Source organism: Ambystoma mexicanum, chromosome 3p, assembly GCF_040938575.1.
Source record: "Ambystoma mexicanum isolate Mex_15411 chromosome 3p, UKY_AmexF1_1, whole genome shotgun sequence".
Lineage (NCBI taxonomy): Eukaryota > Metazoa > Chordata > Amphibia > Caudata > Ambystomatidae > Ambystoma > Ambystoma mexicanum.
In genome coordinates, this window is record NC_090925.1 from 127,730,133 (window position 1) to 127,745,984 (window position 15,852).

At 47.6% G+C, this 15,852-nt stretch overlaps 1 protein-coding gene across 1 annotated transcript in view; it reads left to right on the top strand.

Moving 5' to 3' along the window:
• The window catches only part of LOC138580156 (C-type lectin domain family 2 member D-like), a 67,263-nt gene that overhangs the window by 42,452 nt on the left and 8,959 nt on the right, over positions 1-15,852 (top strand). Inside the window, exon 4 of the mRNA XM_069650486.1 lies at positions 6,285-6,388. Within this exon, the coding sequence (XP_069506587.1) occupies positions 6,285-6,388 (104 nt within the window). The remainder of the gene's footprint in view (positions 1-6,284; positions 6,389-15,852) is intronic.

Genomic DNA, 15,852 nt, shown 5'->3' on the forward strand with positions numbered 1-15,852 from the left:
TGATTCTGATGACAACATTATACTGGCGGTACATTTTATACCCCAGGACATTGCCACTCAGTACAGCCCAAGAACCTGGCATGCTCGCAGAGACCCTAGATTCAGGCCAATACTCTCACAAGATGGCTGCCAGGGAAAGGAAAGGTGGGGCTCTATGCATAGCCCTTCTTCCATTTCCATGGCTTATCCAGGAGCGGCAAAACGGTGAACGGGTAAGTGGTGGGAGGTGCGGGGGAGTGATGGGATGGCTATGAGAGGAGCGAAAGGTACGTGTGGGAAGATGACGGGACTAGTGTGAGCAGCGCGCAGCTTGCGCCGAACCTGGGCTTGGATCATGTGATTGTCTGCCACACCCGCCCAGGTGCTCATATTTGATACTCAAGAGCTACTTTGTTAATTATCAAAAGTAAGAGCTACCTAACATCGGCTTTTTTTTCACAGTGGTCTAAAAGGTGGCCACCATAGTCTTCCCGAGCAACATTGGCTGCATCGCTAGACAAAGCAGGGAGTATTTCCTGATGCTATTTTGAAGGCATTAAGAACTCTTTTCTTTCCATATTTTTTCAAGTGTTTTCCTCAATAACCGGTCTGTTGCTGAAATGATAGAACGCTTGTTGGAGGGAGCGCTCTTTTCCGTCTTTCAGTAAACATTTTGAACCTTTTGAGCTTCAAAACATGCATCTAAAAACCATGCTGGATCACTGAAAGCCAGGCCAATTTATAAAAACAAGTAAAGACTGACAAGGTTCTGAGATACAATCCACCTCCAGGAGCTGAAGTCTGTGGCGGTTGGGGAAGACCTGTTGTTTCTTGCACGGGCCATTTAATAAATATACTTTCACTTTCCTGACATTTCCTTGGTTCTTCCTCTGGCTGTATCATTTTGGCAACGACTCCCAGGATTTTTGTTTGTCGCCCCATGCAAGAGAGAGACAACTTTTCCGTCTTCCAAGCCAGTCTGCCTGTGAAGCGTGCTGCAGAAGAGGGGCTTGGAACTCAGTCTGGTTGCAAATGCAGGTAAGAGTGGGCCTCAGTGAGAGAGGTACATCCGCAGGGGTGGAGCAGAAAATTGATTGAAAGGCCAGCGAAAGAAATTGAAAGGAAGAACGTTTGGAGAAAAACACAGTGAATTTGCAGTGTGATCAGAAACTGATTAACATTATGAGAACAGCAGATTATGAAGCGGCCCAGCCACTACCACCATTCCTTGCAACACCGGGTAAACCTCCTGTGAAGTGGGGAGTGTGGATCAGAGCTTTTGAAACTTACTTGGCTGCCAGGAATGGAGAAAGTTACAAAGCAGAGAAATTGGCCCCTTTCATTAATTAATTCACCCCTCCAAACCAAAGGCACTGTTTTCCATCACCTACCCAGGTGCATAATGCTGCCTTGAATGAATATGTGGAGGCAGTTCTGTGGCTGAGGAGGCACTATGCTGCCCGGACCAATGTCACTATTGAAAGATATCAGTTCCATATCCGTCAGCAGGGCACAGAGGAGTCAGTTGAAGAGTTTGGCCAGTTGGTTGATTAGCACATCCAAGATCAGATTGTGGTGCATTGCAACTGTAAGAAGATTATTGCATTGTAGGGATTTGACCTTGGAGCAAGTAATATACATGGCCAAGAGTATGGAGGTGTCTGCCAGTGATGTGAGGATGCTGGACAAGCATGGCACTGAGGGGTTATTGTGTGCGCATGTAAGCAACAAATCTATACACATGCCGCTGAGAAGAGGTGGATGCATGAAGAAAAGGAGCAACAAAGCTGTGGTGCAAGATCCAAGGACGTGCTTCTGATATGGTGGTGTTTGGCACATAGCATCCAGTAAGATGTGCCTGCCACAAGGCATGGAGTGCAACCTAGGCAGATGAGTGGGCTACCTTGCCACAATGTGCTGGATGGCAAGGAGCAGCAGAGTGAACTGCGTTGAAGATGAGGAGCTGGAGGATGAAAGGAGTATGGAAAAATGGTGCTTGTGGTGGGAGTGTCATCCGTTATGAAGAGTAAAAGGACACTGGGGCTGTGTACATATTTGTGGCAAGTACATTGGTTTTGTGGAGGATTCAGGTGCCACAGTGAGTATGTCGCAAGATGCATGCAACGGATTGTTTGGCCATATGAAGCTGATGAAAGTCTGATTAAAGTACAGATCGGCCCAAAAGCAGTTTGAAGGTGACGGAATATCCTTGATGGGATATTTCCACAGAGAGTTGGAGGTCAATGGACGGTTTGCAGAGGACATGTTTTATGTTGCTAGCAAGGGACTCAATGTGTTGGGCGATACATTCCAAGTTGAGAATTGTCCTACACTCATGTATTGATAAGCAAGTACTTTTGCTGGGTCAAGAGGATGGCTTGGAAGGTGTCCTGTAAATACACAAGGAGGTCTTCTCTGATCAACTGGGAAATCAAGGGTTTGTTGACTGGATAAGGTTAAGACAAGGTTGTGTCCCTTTAGTGTGAGGAAGGAACTGCCACACACATGGACCACATAAAGGAGGAAGATATAATCAATCTGATTGAGATTTCTGTGTGGTTGTAACAAATAGGGGTGGCGAACAAGAAGAATGGAGACATTCCTCTATGTGTAGACTTGTGAGGATTGAATGCAGCGATCTGGGTTGACTGTTACTCGTTACCGAGGTTCAAAGACTTACTGGCTAAGGACTAAGGTCGACGGCATATTTTATTCAACATTGGATTTGAGAGCTGCATACCATCATATAATATTGCATCCTGTCCCGGCCATGGCAGGTTTTTTAATGCCAGAGAGGGTGTTCAAATTTAGGAGGATGCTGTGTAGATAAGCGCCTGCCACCGCTGTTTCAACGAGTGATGTACGTGATTTTCAAGGGAATGCCAGGGGTGGTGGCATTTCAAGATCTGCTTATATTCGAGTGCACAGCAAGATAGCGTATCAGGATTTTTGGTGAATTCTTTGCGATTTTAAAGGCGAGGGATGATGCTGCAGAGGGGGAAATAGGTTTATTGAAAGGCCTCTTTGAAGTGCCTAGGCCATGTGATGTCAGCTAATGGAACGAAACTGAGTGAGAGTTTGATAATGGTCATTGGGCGGACACTTAGATCCCAGGATAGGGAACAGGTGCTGTCATTTTTAGGGTTTTGAAAATTATGTGTGGCTTGTGCCTGCATATACCTCTTTTTGTCGAACCTCTGAGAGCGTTGTTGTGCAAGGGGGTAAAGTTTGAATGGAACAAGATGATAGAGAGGAGTTTCCAGTGTCTGAAGAAGAGCTTTATACAAGCTCCTGTTTTTTAAGTGTTCCGGGAGGATGTGCCATTCGTCCTGACGGTGGATGCGAGTGAATGTGGGCTTGGGGCTGTGTTAATCAATTTAACAAAAAGGCATTTATCTACAATAAGTCAAGCGCTGAGCACATTATATTCCTGAAAACATACTTGTTATAGTAAATCAAAGGAATTTCTATTACATTGTAATTTGTTTATCAAATATATATTATTGATGAATTCATAAAAAAGGTTTCCGTTCCTTTTCATATTGCAAAATTATTAATGTATTCCAGCTCATGCCAAAACAGTAGCATGTGCTTGGTGATTCGCCAATGTGGCTTTTTCAAGGCTGATAATCAATATGATAAACACATTTTACATAAATCAATTCATGTTATCGGGATTTGTAAAGTGTACGCACACACAAAGGCATCATGGCGCTGAGGCATAGAGGAGTATAGTTTTCAATTTCCGCCGAAAGCCAATGTGATCAACAATCCTTCATAAGTCAAGGGGAAGTTAATTCCAAGCTTTGGCAGCCACAAAGGAAAAGGCACGCCCACCAAAGTGGGTGCGCCCAAACCGAGGGACGACTATCAAGAGGGCAGAGTGGGAGTGGAGAGTGCGGGTAGGCAAATAGCGCACACATTTCGCTTGCAAGCACTCCGCTCCAATGCCGTAAAAAGTCTGATGTACCATACACATAGATTTGAACATAATCCGAGCCGCCACAGGGAGCCAATGTAATTGTGTCAGCAGAGGGGACATCTGTGTACCAAATGGAGGGCGAACAATGGATCTCATCGCTGCATTTTAGAGAAGTTGTAGCCGCCTGACCAGGTAAAGAGGCTGCCCTAGATAAAGTGAGTTACAATAATCAACTCCACTCAAAACTAGGTCAGCTACCACAGGAGCTTGGGAGGCTATGGGGATGAAAGGGAGGACCTTCCTCAAGGCAAAGAGTTTAAAATGGCTGGTCTTGCAGACTGCTGCCACCTGCTCGTCCATGGTCAGGGAGGCAGTGATTTTTATCCCGAGATTTCTGACTGAACAGCGTAGGAAGTGGGCCAAGGGAAGAGGGCCCAAAGTCATTGGTCCAGAACAGATGGGGGCGGGGAGAGGTAGTACCTACAACCAGTACCTCAGTTTTGCTATCATTTAGCTTTAGCCAATTAGAGACCATCCTCCCCCCTAGGTCCTCCAATTTGATTAAAACTATTTTACCAGACAAAGTGCAAATATCAAGTAGATAAGTTCTTACTATTATGAGATTATATTTAGTTTGGGTCCAAAGGTATCCCTTTGTCTAAAGTCACATTTATAAATTGTTTGTGCTATAAAAAGCCATAAATATTCCGTTAATATGAATATTCCAATTAGATGGCATTTGTTGGATGCATTTATTAGGAGGCTCTGTTACCGAATAGATTCTCTTTAGCGGCCTTCCTCATTCTATAACATTTCAGTCAAAGTACACTTTTTGGAAGTAAGGGTGATGATCCCAGTGAAAACAAATAATGATCTGTTCACCTATTGTATCATGAATATAGCTGAATTAATGTTATGTTCCCTTGCATACCCTATTGTGGCTTGTAGCTTATCTTTTGTAAATGGTTGATTATCTCCCTTTGGCAGCATTCCATGTGGTGAACAGCCGCCATTTTGTGCGTGCATTTACTTATACTACTTGTGATGTCACAACGTTTGTTAATGTCATGATGTGATATGGCCCGTGTTCCACGGAAGGATGTAGGGGAAATTCATGAGAGGGTGCTGCAGTCACAGTGGAGGAACAAGATACGCTATGACTGTCGCAAGTGTGTGACAGAGCTTGAGGTGAAAGTGGGTGGCATGTTGCATTTGAAGAAGCCATTAAATGTTGCCAGAAGGTCACCCTTTGTCACTGAGGTTGGTTGCAGTGCTCTTAAGCTTAGGAAGGGTGGATGGTGGAATAAGGAGAGTGGTCACAGCACAGAAGATGCGGGAGGGGTTGGATGGCACATGGAAAGAACAATGTTCCACGAGTGAGGATACCAAATAGGGGTGTTGCGCTGAACTCTGCAATGCAAGTCTAGTGTGGGTGGTGCTGGGTGAGTGTATGAGGATAGGGTTAGGGCTAGTGGGAGGCAGTGTGGAGGACAAGTGATTGGGATGTAGACGAAGACAGGCGCTGTGCAATGGATCATCTCAGACACAATAATGCTGATTTCCCTAACAAATGTATAGATTGTGTTATGATTAAATTCTGTACGTTCATATTTTAATGTTGCTTTTTGCATCTTGTTGTCCCCAATGTTTTGTATTGTGGAATGGGGGATGTGTTACAGTGGAACTGGTCGCATGGTGTGGGGAATGAGAGAGGAGCAGGAAGAAACGCTTGGGAGGAAGGAGGGGGTTGCCATTGTTCTCTACGGCTCTTCATACATGTATGTTCACTTACCTGATGATTCATTGGTGCCTCCTCTGTATCCGTTTTCCCTCCTTTTGGTCAAGAGGACTTGCGTACCGTACAACTCCTCAACCTTTGAAAAGAGTACTGGAATAACATAATAAAAGATGGTATTGAGGAACACCTTTCATCATTACCTGTTAACCACTTATAATATTAACTATTGGACAATATCTTTAGGCGGGTTACGAACTGCATTATGGTTTCCAGGGAAAGTGGCCCTCTCCTGTGAATGTTACTTAGTTCAGCCTGGATGTACACCACCCGCTTTGAATGCATTACAGAAGCCTAATGTAATGTGGCCTGCTCATGCTTCTGCGTTTGAAAACACAATGCAAACAGTATAGTACTTACACTGTTTAGAATTATTCATAAATGTTTATCTTGACATATATTAGACCAAAATGACAGTGGCGACCTACACATTCAGGGGAGTCACTGGATTTTCGGTTTGTGATTTACTAGTGTCTGCAAATTGCATTCTTAATCCCGCAAATGTTCAACACTAGTCATATTTACAGAACCTTAAGCGATGGTCTGCTCAGTAAATTCCAGCATGTCCTTTTTCTGTCTTGTTTGCAGGATTTCGTGATGCGTTATAAAGGGAAGCGTGATCACTGGATTGGCCTGAGGAGGGATTCTGATCAGCCCTGGAAATGGGTCAATGGCACTGAATTCAGCAACTGGTAAGTCCTTATTTCTTGTTTAACTTCCAGTCCAACAGTTTAAAATTATTGAGCTCACATCACATTGGGCAGCTAATCACTGGTGCCTCTCAACAATTTAAACAAGTGCTGCATCGAGCATGTGTTCTCTAAACTAGTGTTTTTGAGTTCTAGTATTGTGAGGGTGTCTTGGGGTGTGGCATGCGTGAGGGTTCAAGTCAACTCCAAAATGTTTGGATGATAGCACATGGGTATGTGTATGGGGAGGCCTGATGCAAACCATTACATCCTCTGCTCAATGTAGTGAATGAAAAGCCCAAAAAATCCCTCCAGAGTAGGACACTGCTATGCATTTAAAAGCGTAGGCATCCTGGAATCCATATTGCCCCATTTGAAAGGGCCTTTGGAGGCTGGAAAGGAGAGCATTGTCCAAAGGTAATGGGCAGCACGCTCTATGCATGCTGTTTATCAAGTAAAAATAAACCTGCCTCACTTCCACCCTATGCTGAGGTGATGATGGCTATAATGCTGTTGCCGGCAGTGCCCGCATTGGAGCCCTCGTTAAATGCCCTGCCCTGGCTCGGCCCTTTAACCTCGTCCCTGGGACTTTCCTTACCAAGAAAGCCAGTCTGTGCGGGTATTATTGTTTAACTATTTACTTCATATATAGCTGTATCATCTCGTGTTCCTAGTAGGAAAGTGCCTGTACTGTCTTTTTAAAAAAAATCTCAACAGAACAAAATCTGTACTATCCTGTAAAATAATTGCTGTTTAGAGGTGCCTACTGAGAGGGACATGCACACACTATTTAGAGTCCCTGGAGTAAGGGATATGTCTGCTTAAGGTTCCTTCAGGTGAATACCTATAAATAAAACATTTACAAACGGTGTAAACACTGCAAACCCCCCCTCCCCCCTATGAGCCAGTGTATCCATCTTAGTCAAAGTTCATTCCGAGTGGTTGGGTGTTGCCTCCTCCGGACACGGCGGGGGCAGACATTGTGCCAAATAGTTCGTCTACCAGAGATTTCCATGCTTGAAAAGAGCCCAGTTCCTCATCACAATCCGCCCTACTGGCCTCATGCCAAACCACCGTTTCCGCCTCAGCCCATCTTTGCAAGTCCTTCCACCAGACCTCCACTCGTGGCTTGTGACACCCCTTCCAACCCATTGCAATTCTGCGTTTCGCAAGCACATATGCCAGGTCCTTGAGTTTGTCTACATGTTTGAGCTTACGCGCCCTGGGATACCCTCCCAACAAACAGGCCCAGGCCGTGTCTATTTTGAGATTGACCCCTGCCATCGCCAGCTTCTGCGCTACGTCCCTCCAATAATTTTCAATAACCGGGCACGCCCAGAACATATGCACCAGGTCTGCATTTTCTACGTCACACTTGGGGCACGCCTGGCGCCCAACATTCTTGAATTTCGATATCCTCCCAGGGGTCATATATGCCCTGTGCGTCACATACAACTGAATCTGTTGGAACCTGGCGTTCCTCAACACCTTCTTGTGGTACCCCAGGGCACGCTCCCACATCCCGTCTCCCATCAAGGCCCCCACCTCAGCCTCCCATTCCAGTCTCAAATGTAGGAGATCTCTCCCAACCCTGGTCATAAGCATTTCATAAAGTCTCGAGACCTCGTGCCCACCCTCAGACGTGTCATAAATCACCTCTGTCGTGGTGTCCAGTTCCTCTGCCAGAGTGGTTTCGGGCCACCTACGACGTATCCCCTGTGCCAACCTGTGCCAAGTGACAAACTGGCCTCTATGCAGACCAGCCTGTTCCACCAGTTGCCCAAATTCCAAAATGGCCCCTTCCTGCAAGATGTCCCCCAAGTTGACCAGGCCCACTGTCTCCCAGTACGTTCTAATACTCATGCGCAGCTGCCCATCCCCCTTCGCAAGCACAACTAGTGGGAACTGCGGGGTACATGGGAGGGGGTCTCCCATCATCTTACAGGCCTGTCGCCACATATTCCGCCCCAGGGTTAACATTTTGGGGCGCATCCCCATGTCTGTGCTATCCAACCAGGGAATCTCGCGCAAAAAAAAGGGGGTGCAATCCGTCCCGAACAACCTGTGTTCTGGGGTCTCTTCGTCCGCGAGCCACTTGGCCACATATTGCAGCTGTGCCGCTACATAATACGCTTCAAAATTGGGCAACTTGATTCCGCCCTTTTCATAAGGGTTTTGCAGTTTCCACAGGGCGACTCTGTTACGAGTACCGTGCCATAGAAAATCCCTGCACATGCTGTGTAGGTGCACAAAGAACTTCTTAGGAATCATATGTGGGATGTTGTTGAAATAGTGTAGGAGCCTGGGCAATACTACCATCTTAAGTAGAGCACCTCTGCCCATCATCGCTAAAGGTAGCCTCTCCCAAAACTTCATGCAATTCCTAATTTTCACTACAGCCGCCTCGGTGTTGTGTCTGTGTTCTGCTGCCGTCGAGTGGTGCACCTCTATTCCGAGGTATCGGAAGGAGCTTGTCGCCCACGGGATCTGCAGCACCGGCAACCTATCTGTCTGGGTACCCCTGTAGCTACCTAGCGGGAAGAGAATTGACTTCTGGGGGTTAACCGCAATACCAGACAGTCTGGCGTATCTGTCCATTACCTCCAGAACATACCCCAGATTTTCTTCAGGGTGTCTGAGATACAACAGTATGTCATCAGCGTATAAAGATACGAGATGGCTCTCCCCGCCAACCACAATCCCGACCAAATCATATTGTTGCCTAAGGTAAATCGCCAGAGGCTCCAGGGCCAGTATATACAGCATCGGGGACCAGGGGCACCCTTGTCTGGTGCCCCTGCCCAGCTGCCACCGGTCAGACACCACTGCCCCGGTGCGGACCCTGGCCAGCGGGGCGTTGTATAATATCTCCGCCCATCTGACATAGCTAGGCCCCAGGCCAAACCCTTTGAGAGCCGCTAGCAACCATGGCCATTTGACGGAGTCAAACGCCTTAATCGCATCCAACGAAGCGACCGCCATTTCCCCGCCATCACCGCATCCCCATTCAACCACTCGATGGAGCCTCCTGTGATTATGGGTGATGTTCCTGTTCGGGACATAGCCCGTCTGGTCAGGGTGCACCAACTTGCCGATTACCCTCCGCATCCTGCTTGCCAGGACGGCCGTTAGTATCTTGCCGTCCTGGTTTAACATCGACAGCGGCCTGTAAGAGCCACAGCTACGCGCGGGTTTGTTAGGCTTAGGGAGTGGCACTATAATCGCCTCCCTGAGCGATTCAGGCAACCGTCCCAATTCAAACGCCTCGTTCAGCATTTCCAGCATAGGCGGGAGCACCTCCTCTCCATATGCTTTATAAAATTCGCTGGGAAGCCCGTCCGCCCCCGGAGCCTTGCAAGTGGGTAGTTGCCTCACCGTATCGCGAAGCTCATCAAGAGTGATCGGAGCATCCAGCTCCTCTCTCTCCTCGTCGCTAACTTTGGGCAGGCCAATGTCCTCCAAGACCTCCTCTATCTCCACCCGGTTACTCCCTTCAACATCCTCATACAATCCCTTGTAATATTCCATGAACGCGCTGTTAACACCTTCCTGAGTGTCTACCTCCACACCCTCTTCGGTGGCTACTACTCGGATCGGGGATCTAGGGGTTTCGTTCTTGTAGAGCCATGCCAGGAGCCGGCCTGTTTTGTCACCCCCCACATGTTGTCTTTCTGTGTACTTTCTATAGTTCAAGTTACAGAGCCGCTCCCAGCAGTCTGTGCACTTTTGTTGTAGTTCGTAGACCACCTTCGTGTCAGCCCCGCCTCCAGCCAGTTCTCTTTCGAGTTCGGTCTCAGCCCTCTGTAGGTCAGCTAGGACCCCCCCCCCCCATTAGTCCCTTAGATTTCGCTATGGCCGCCCCACGCATTACGACCTTGAACGCCTCCCATAGAGTACCCGCTGACTGCACGCTGCCCCTGTTTACCTCAAAGTAAGCCACAATCTCGTCTCGCATGTCTTCCCGAAAGACAGGGTCTTTGAGTGCCTCCGCCCTAAGGCGCCATGTCGGTATGCGCGCCCTCGGGGAACAATACTGCCATTGCAGGAGCAGTGGCGAGTGATCCGAAAGGACCCTCGCCCTGTATTCCACTTGGACGCATTCGGTAACGACCTCCTGCGTGACAAAAAAGTAGTCTAATCTTGTATGCAGGTTGTGCGGGGCAGAGTAGTGTGAAAATTGCCGTTCGTCAGGGTATTTCAGTCTCCACACGTCAGCAAGACCAAAATCCGCCACCAACGTCTGCAACGCTTTGGCGGCTGGGCCGCGCCCCGCCACCTTGTTATCCGACCTGTCCACACCAGAATCCAGCACACAGTTGAAATCCCCAACCCAAATCACCGCGCCGCCCACACACTCACTCAACTTCGGGCACAGCGACTTAAAAAAGGACGCCGTGTTGTGATTGGGGGCGTACGTGTTTACAACACACACTTCCCTATGCTCTATAATCCCCCTCACCACAACCAACCTCCCATCCGGATCAACTACTTCTCCGGTTACCTTAAACGGGACATGTGGTGCCACCCAAATGAGTACCCCCCTGGCATAGGCAGAGTACGGAGAGCCAACAACTGTCCCTTTCCATTTCCTTCCCACCAGTTCCAACTTAGCACTAGTCAGGTGCGTCTCCTGCAGCAAGGTGACGTCTATTTTCTGTCGTTTCAAATATAGCATAACTTTGTTTCTTTTCAAGTAACTGTTAAGTCCCCTGACATTCCACGTCAGCACCTTAAGGTCCCCCATGGCGGTACAACAGCATCCCTCCCCCACAGAAGTAGGCCCACCCCCACACACCGGACATAATGTAAATACCGCTTATACTCACCCAGCTCATAACTAAACTCCCACACCCCAACCCCCAAACCCCAACCCAACTAACTGCCCAGCTCCATCCCTGGATCTCAGGCATCCCTGTGTCTGCTTCCCAACCGGGGAACCGGTGTGAGAGCCCAACAGGGCGTCACCTGACTATCAGTGACTAGACTAGATTACTATTGGGGGAGAAAGAAAAAAGGTCGGTCTTCTGAGACTCCCCTCTATTGCCACAGTGTCCGTGCATTCAATTTGTGTCATCAGTAAGCATGTACATACACATATACAATCAAAGTCAACAACTATAATCAAGTCCCATGATCAGCAGCTAGACCGGGTCCGAAGCCTTACTTGGACCTAACTGTACCGTCTGCAGGCTGGGCATCCGGCTCTTGAGGGCAATTGTGCGCATCTAGCCAGTCCATGGCCTCTTCCGGGGTGTTGAAGAACAACATCTTGCCGTTAAAAAAAACCTTAAGCTTGGCCGGGTAGAGCAGCATGTATTTGTGCCCCGCTTCCCGTAACCTCCGCTTTACCGATCCGAAGTTCATACGGCTTCGCTGTACTTGCAGGGTGTAGTCGGGGTAGGCCGTGATACACGCCGCTCCTTGTTGTATTGTACCTCCCTTGCGGAAATGTTCGAGGATTCTCTCTCGGTCACGGTAATTGAGGATCTTAGCAATCACCGGCCTCAGCGGGCCGCCCGGTGGCGGTCGTCTAGTTAGGGCCCTGTGCGCCCTCTCTACAGCAAATCCTTGAGAAAGGGTACCTCCGGTGATCTCTTGTAAAAGCATGGTATCCACAAACTCTGTGGGGTTGCCACCTTCAGCCCCCTCTGGCAGCCCCACGATGCGAATGTTATTCCTCCTAGCACGTCCTTCTGCTTCTTCTGCTCTACTCTCGAGGTTGCCCACTCGTTGCACCAGGGCGTGTAGCTCGCGCTTGTGCCATGCGCAGTCCGCTGTCGTGGGGCCCAGTTCTTTCTCCAAAGTCTCGGTGCGCTCCGCCAGGGCACGAACGTCCTGCCTAAGGAGGTTAACATCCTCCTGCACCGCCCCGACTTGAAGTTCCATGGCCGTCTTCAATTCCGCCACCGCCAACTGGAGCTTGGTCTCCCAAGAAGACTTAAGGTCCGCGATCGCGGCAAGGACCTCATGATTCGCTCCTCCGGTGGGCGCCTCCTTTGCCAGGGGACTGTCTCTGCCTCTGGCCCCCTCCGGGCCGGTCGATGTTTTAGCGAAGTCCTCTAGCGTGGGCTGCTTGCCTTTCACCCTCAGGGGCTTGTTTGACATGGTCGTAGACTAAGCCGGCTTCCAGGATGCGCGCGGGGCCAGTTTCAAAGACGCTCCTGTGCGACCTAATGCAATCACGGCCCGACAGTCGCAAGGCGCCTTTGTTCCTCATCTCCGCCGGCCATTTTGTCTTCCACGCCTGACCATCACACGATCCAAAGTCTCTGTTACACAAAAACCGTGGATCTGCTCGCTCCACAGGCCTCTGGCCGGGCGTCAAAAATCAAAGTTATGGCACGCCCGATCCAACGCTGGTTCAGCGCCGCGCACCTCCGTAGCAATCTCGTAGGTCTGTCCCGGCTATACTCTCGGTGGTCTAATGGCGGACGTTCCATCCACGACACTCGCACCAATTCTTTAGCTCCGGGCCGCAATGTCACAGATCAGATCCGGTCCAAAAGCGCATCAGGTCGTGCCTCCACGGTTCATGCACACATTCGCCCCTGTTTCAGCATGGTTGTTTCAGTCCTTGCACGGTTTTTCAGCCGGATAGTATACGGATCAGCGGGAGCTCTCGTTCGGACACGTCCTTTCACATGGCTTCCTAGCCACGCCCCTCCAGCTTATCCCAATGGTTGTGCATGACCACACGAGTGAGGTTGTACATGCTATGCCAGTGTCCTGATCCGCATAATCGTCAGGTGGCACGCTTGTGAATGCTTCTACCTTTACACAACAATTATCTTTGTGATGCTGATGAGGGAACCAAGACAACAGTGGGTCAAGCCGCGTTTCAGCATCTGTTCCGCTAGAGGGAAACCATCTTGATTATGTTACACGGTCTGCCCTCCTCTATTAGCACTGCTGTTTAATTTATTGTAAACATGTAAATCTGTGAAAGAGACAATGATGAAGAATAAAAAGCTACTCACCTGTAACTATAGTTCCCAAGCATTGTTGCCTTTCATAGATTCACAGTCACCCACAGCCTCCCTTTTGGGGTAGGAAGACCTATGTTAACTCTGTCGCGATTAATTAGGCGGTCACTCTCAACTCGGGGAGTTCCTTTGTCCCACCCCGCCCCCCCCCCACCCCCCAAGCAAGGTGGCCGTGCTCCCAAAGCGCTTACACAGATTCAACTTTAGTGAGGCCTCCAACCCGTCTGGCACCACCTCAACAAATACCCTCTATAGCACCAATGGACTATGAACCAGGCCAGTGTATAGTAAGAATATATATTTATTTAAGGTTTTACAAAATGGAATAGCAACCAAACCTTCAACCACCAGTGATGTGGTACTACACCATATCACAACTCCAAATTATTTTCCGTTATTACAACAACACAGGGAGAAATTTGAAATGGGCAGTCACAATTTACATCAGATTTAATTGCAAATTAACCAATAGAAAACATTCACAATACAAAGGAAAAATAATTTTGGCTTTGTTTTGAGAACAGCAATGTTTGAGGCATAAACTCAATGGGGTGTGCTCCAAGACCACCAACCGGCCCATACAGTCGGGGTTTGCTCAGAAGCACTTTACAAGATAGCAGCACCCGTGAGATGGATGGGGGTGCAGATATATACTTCAACACCACTCAATAAGGACAACTCAACAGTTTGGCAAAGGGGAGTCCGTTTAAAGACAAGTACAAAAAACAGGGAGTTATGAATATCAGCAATGGCGCGATCTTCCTTCTCGCTTCAACTCCAACGATCTTCACAAAAATCATAGCATTTATACTAAAAATTCATCATCATTGACATGTAACACTCAAAAGTTGACATGCAATTCTATTTGTTCGGGAAAGTTAACTTTAATATAGGTACTATATCTGTATATGGTAACAGAGTGAGGGGATTGGGTAAACACAGGTAGGCATCTAAGCCCTTCCTTCAAAAATGTCTACTGCAAACGTCACTAAAAGTACAACGTCCTATTGGTTCTACTAACTATAGGACCCTAAATTATTTGGTCCATTGTGATTGGGTTGGCACCAACCCCATGCATACTTTTCCACTTTGCTTAGCAGCATGCAGAATGTTCGGCCAGATGCGGGGTGCCCCTTAGTTACCCAGCCTTCCTCCAATTATTGTTACAATCAATCATCACTTTAGTAGCCATGTGTCAATTATTTCACTGTGGTTGTCCTCGAGACTGCATCTTTTGTCTGGAAAAGTTCTGATATCTTCACCTGGCATGGTGCCATGCGTAGGTGTGAGCCCTTGCTTCTTCTTGCTCGGCTGCTCACGTGATTTGCGCGGTGGTCAGTCATTTTTTCGAAAAAATAATGTCGAATGACAATTTTTTTCGAAAAAATGTCGAAAAAAAAAGTTGAATTCCGTTTTTTTAATTATATATTTATTTTAGGGTTCGGGATAAAAAAATGGGTAAAACAAAAAAAAAATTAAAAAAGGGGGGTTCAGGGGAACCCCCCCATTTTGAAAAAAAATGCATTGAAAAACAAGTTCGACATTTTTTTTTCTCAAAAAAATGACTTTCGAAATGATCACTATAAACCGATTTGCACACCATGAATTTGCCTCTTTTCCACCCATTTGTGTATTTGATTCTCGTTTCACCTACCACCTGCCTTCGTCTTCTTATCTGGACCTTTCAGAGGCAGGATATTCTGTTCTTAGTTTCAATTAAATGTAGCTACAATTCGTCTCTTCTATTGGTACGACCTTGTCTCTTCTATTGGTACGACCTTGGCTTTCCTGGCACGAGTTGCCTCTGCTGAGTTTCGTTTCAGCCGTCTCTTCTAGATTTTGTTAAATATGAAGCTTTTCTCCTGTGGCCTCTAGTAACCCTTGGATTAATTCTGCTTCTTGTGCAAAATGGAAATACACTTGTATAATGTGCTTCTTTTGAGGTAGATTATGTATAATGGTGCTTGCCGCACTATCTTTCTACTAAGCATAGCAAGCCGCACGGTTTTCTTAGCTGTCTTGCGGTTCCAAGCATATGTACAGGTGTAAACTGGTCAACTATATTTGCCATGCTTACAGCTTAAGCTTCTCACATTTGACATCGCCCTTTCACTTAGGTACACGATATCCTTATTCATGGCGTTTCGTCTCTTTGCGTCATTCTCTGGTCGTCATTTCTTCTATATGTGAGTCAGTCCGGGTTCTCGTGACATCACCATTCATCTTCCATTAAGACCTTTTTGGTTTCTTCAGGGACTGTACTTAGACGATCTTCATTTCGTTACTTTTGTTGATAGGGGTTTCTCAATGGGTACCTTGCTGTCCATGGTTTTCTGTGTATTGGTACTTCAATAGGTGCTGTTCTTCTGATAGGTACTGGACAGTGCCCTACTGCAGCTCTCTGCAGGTTTATTTGCTCATCATACGTCACATACGTTCCTGGTACTTCAAAATGGACAGTTGGAGTGCAGGCTTTATTTTGGA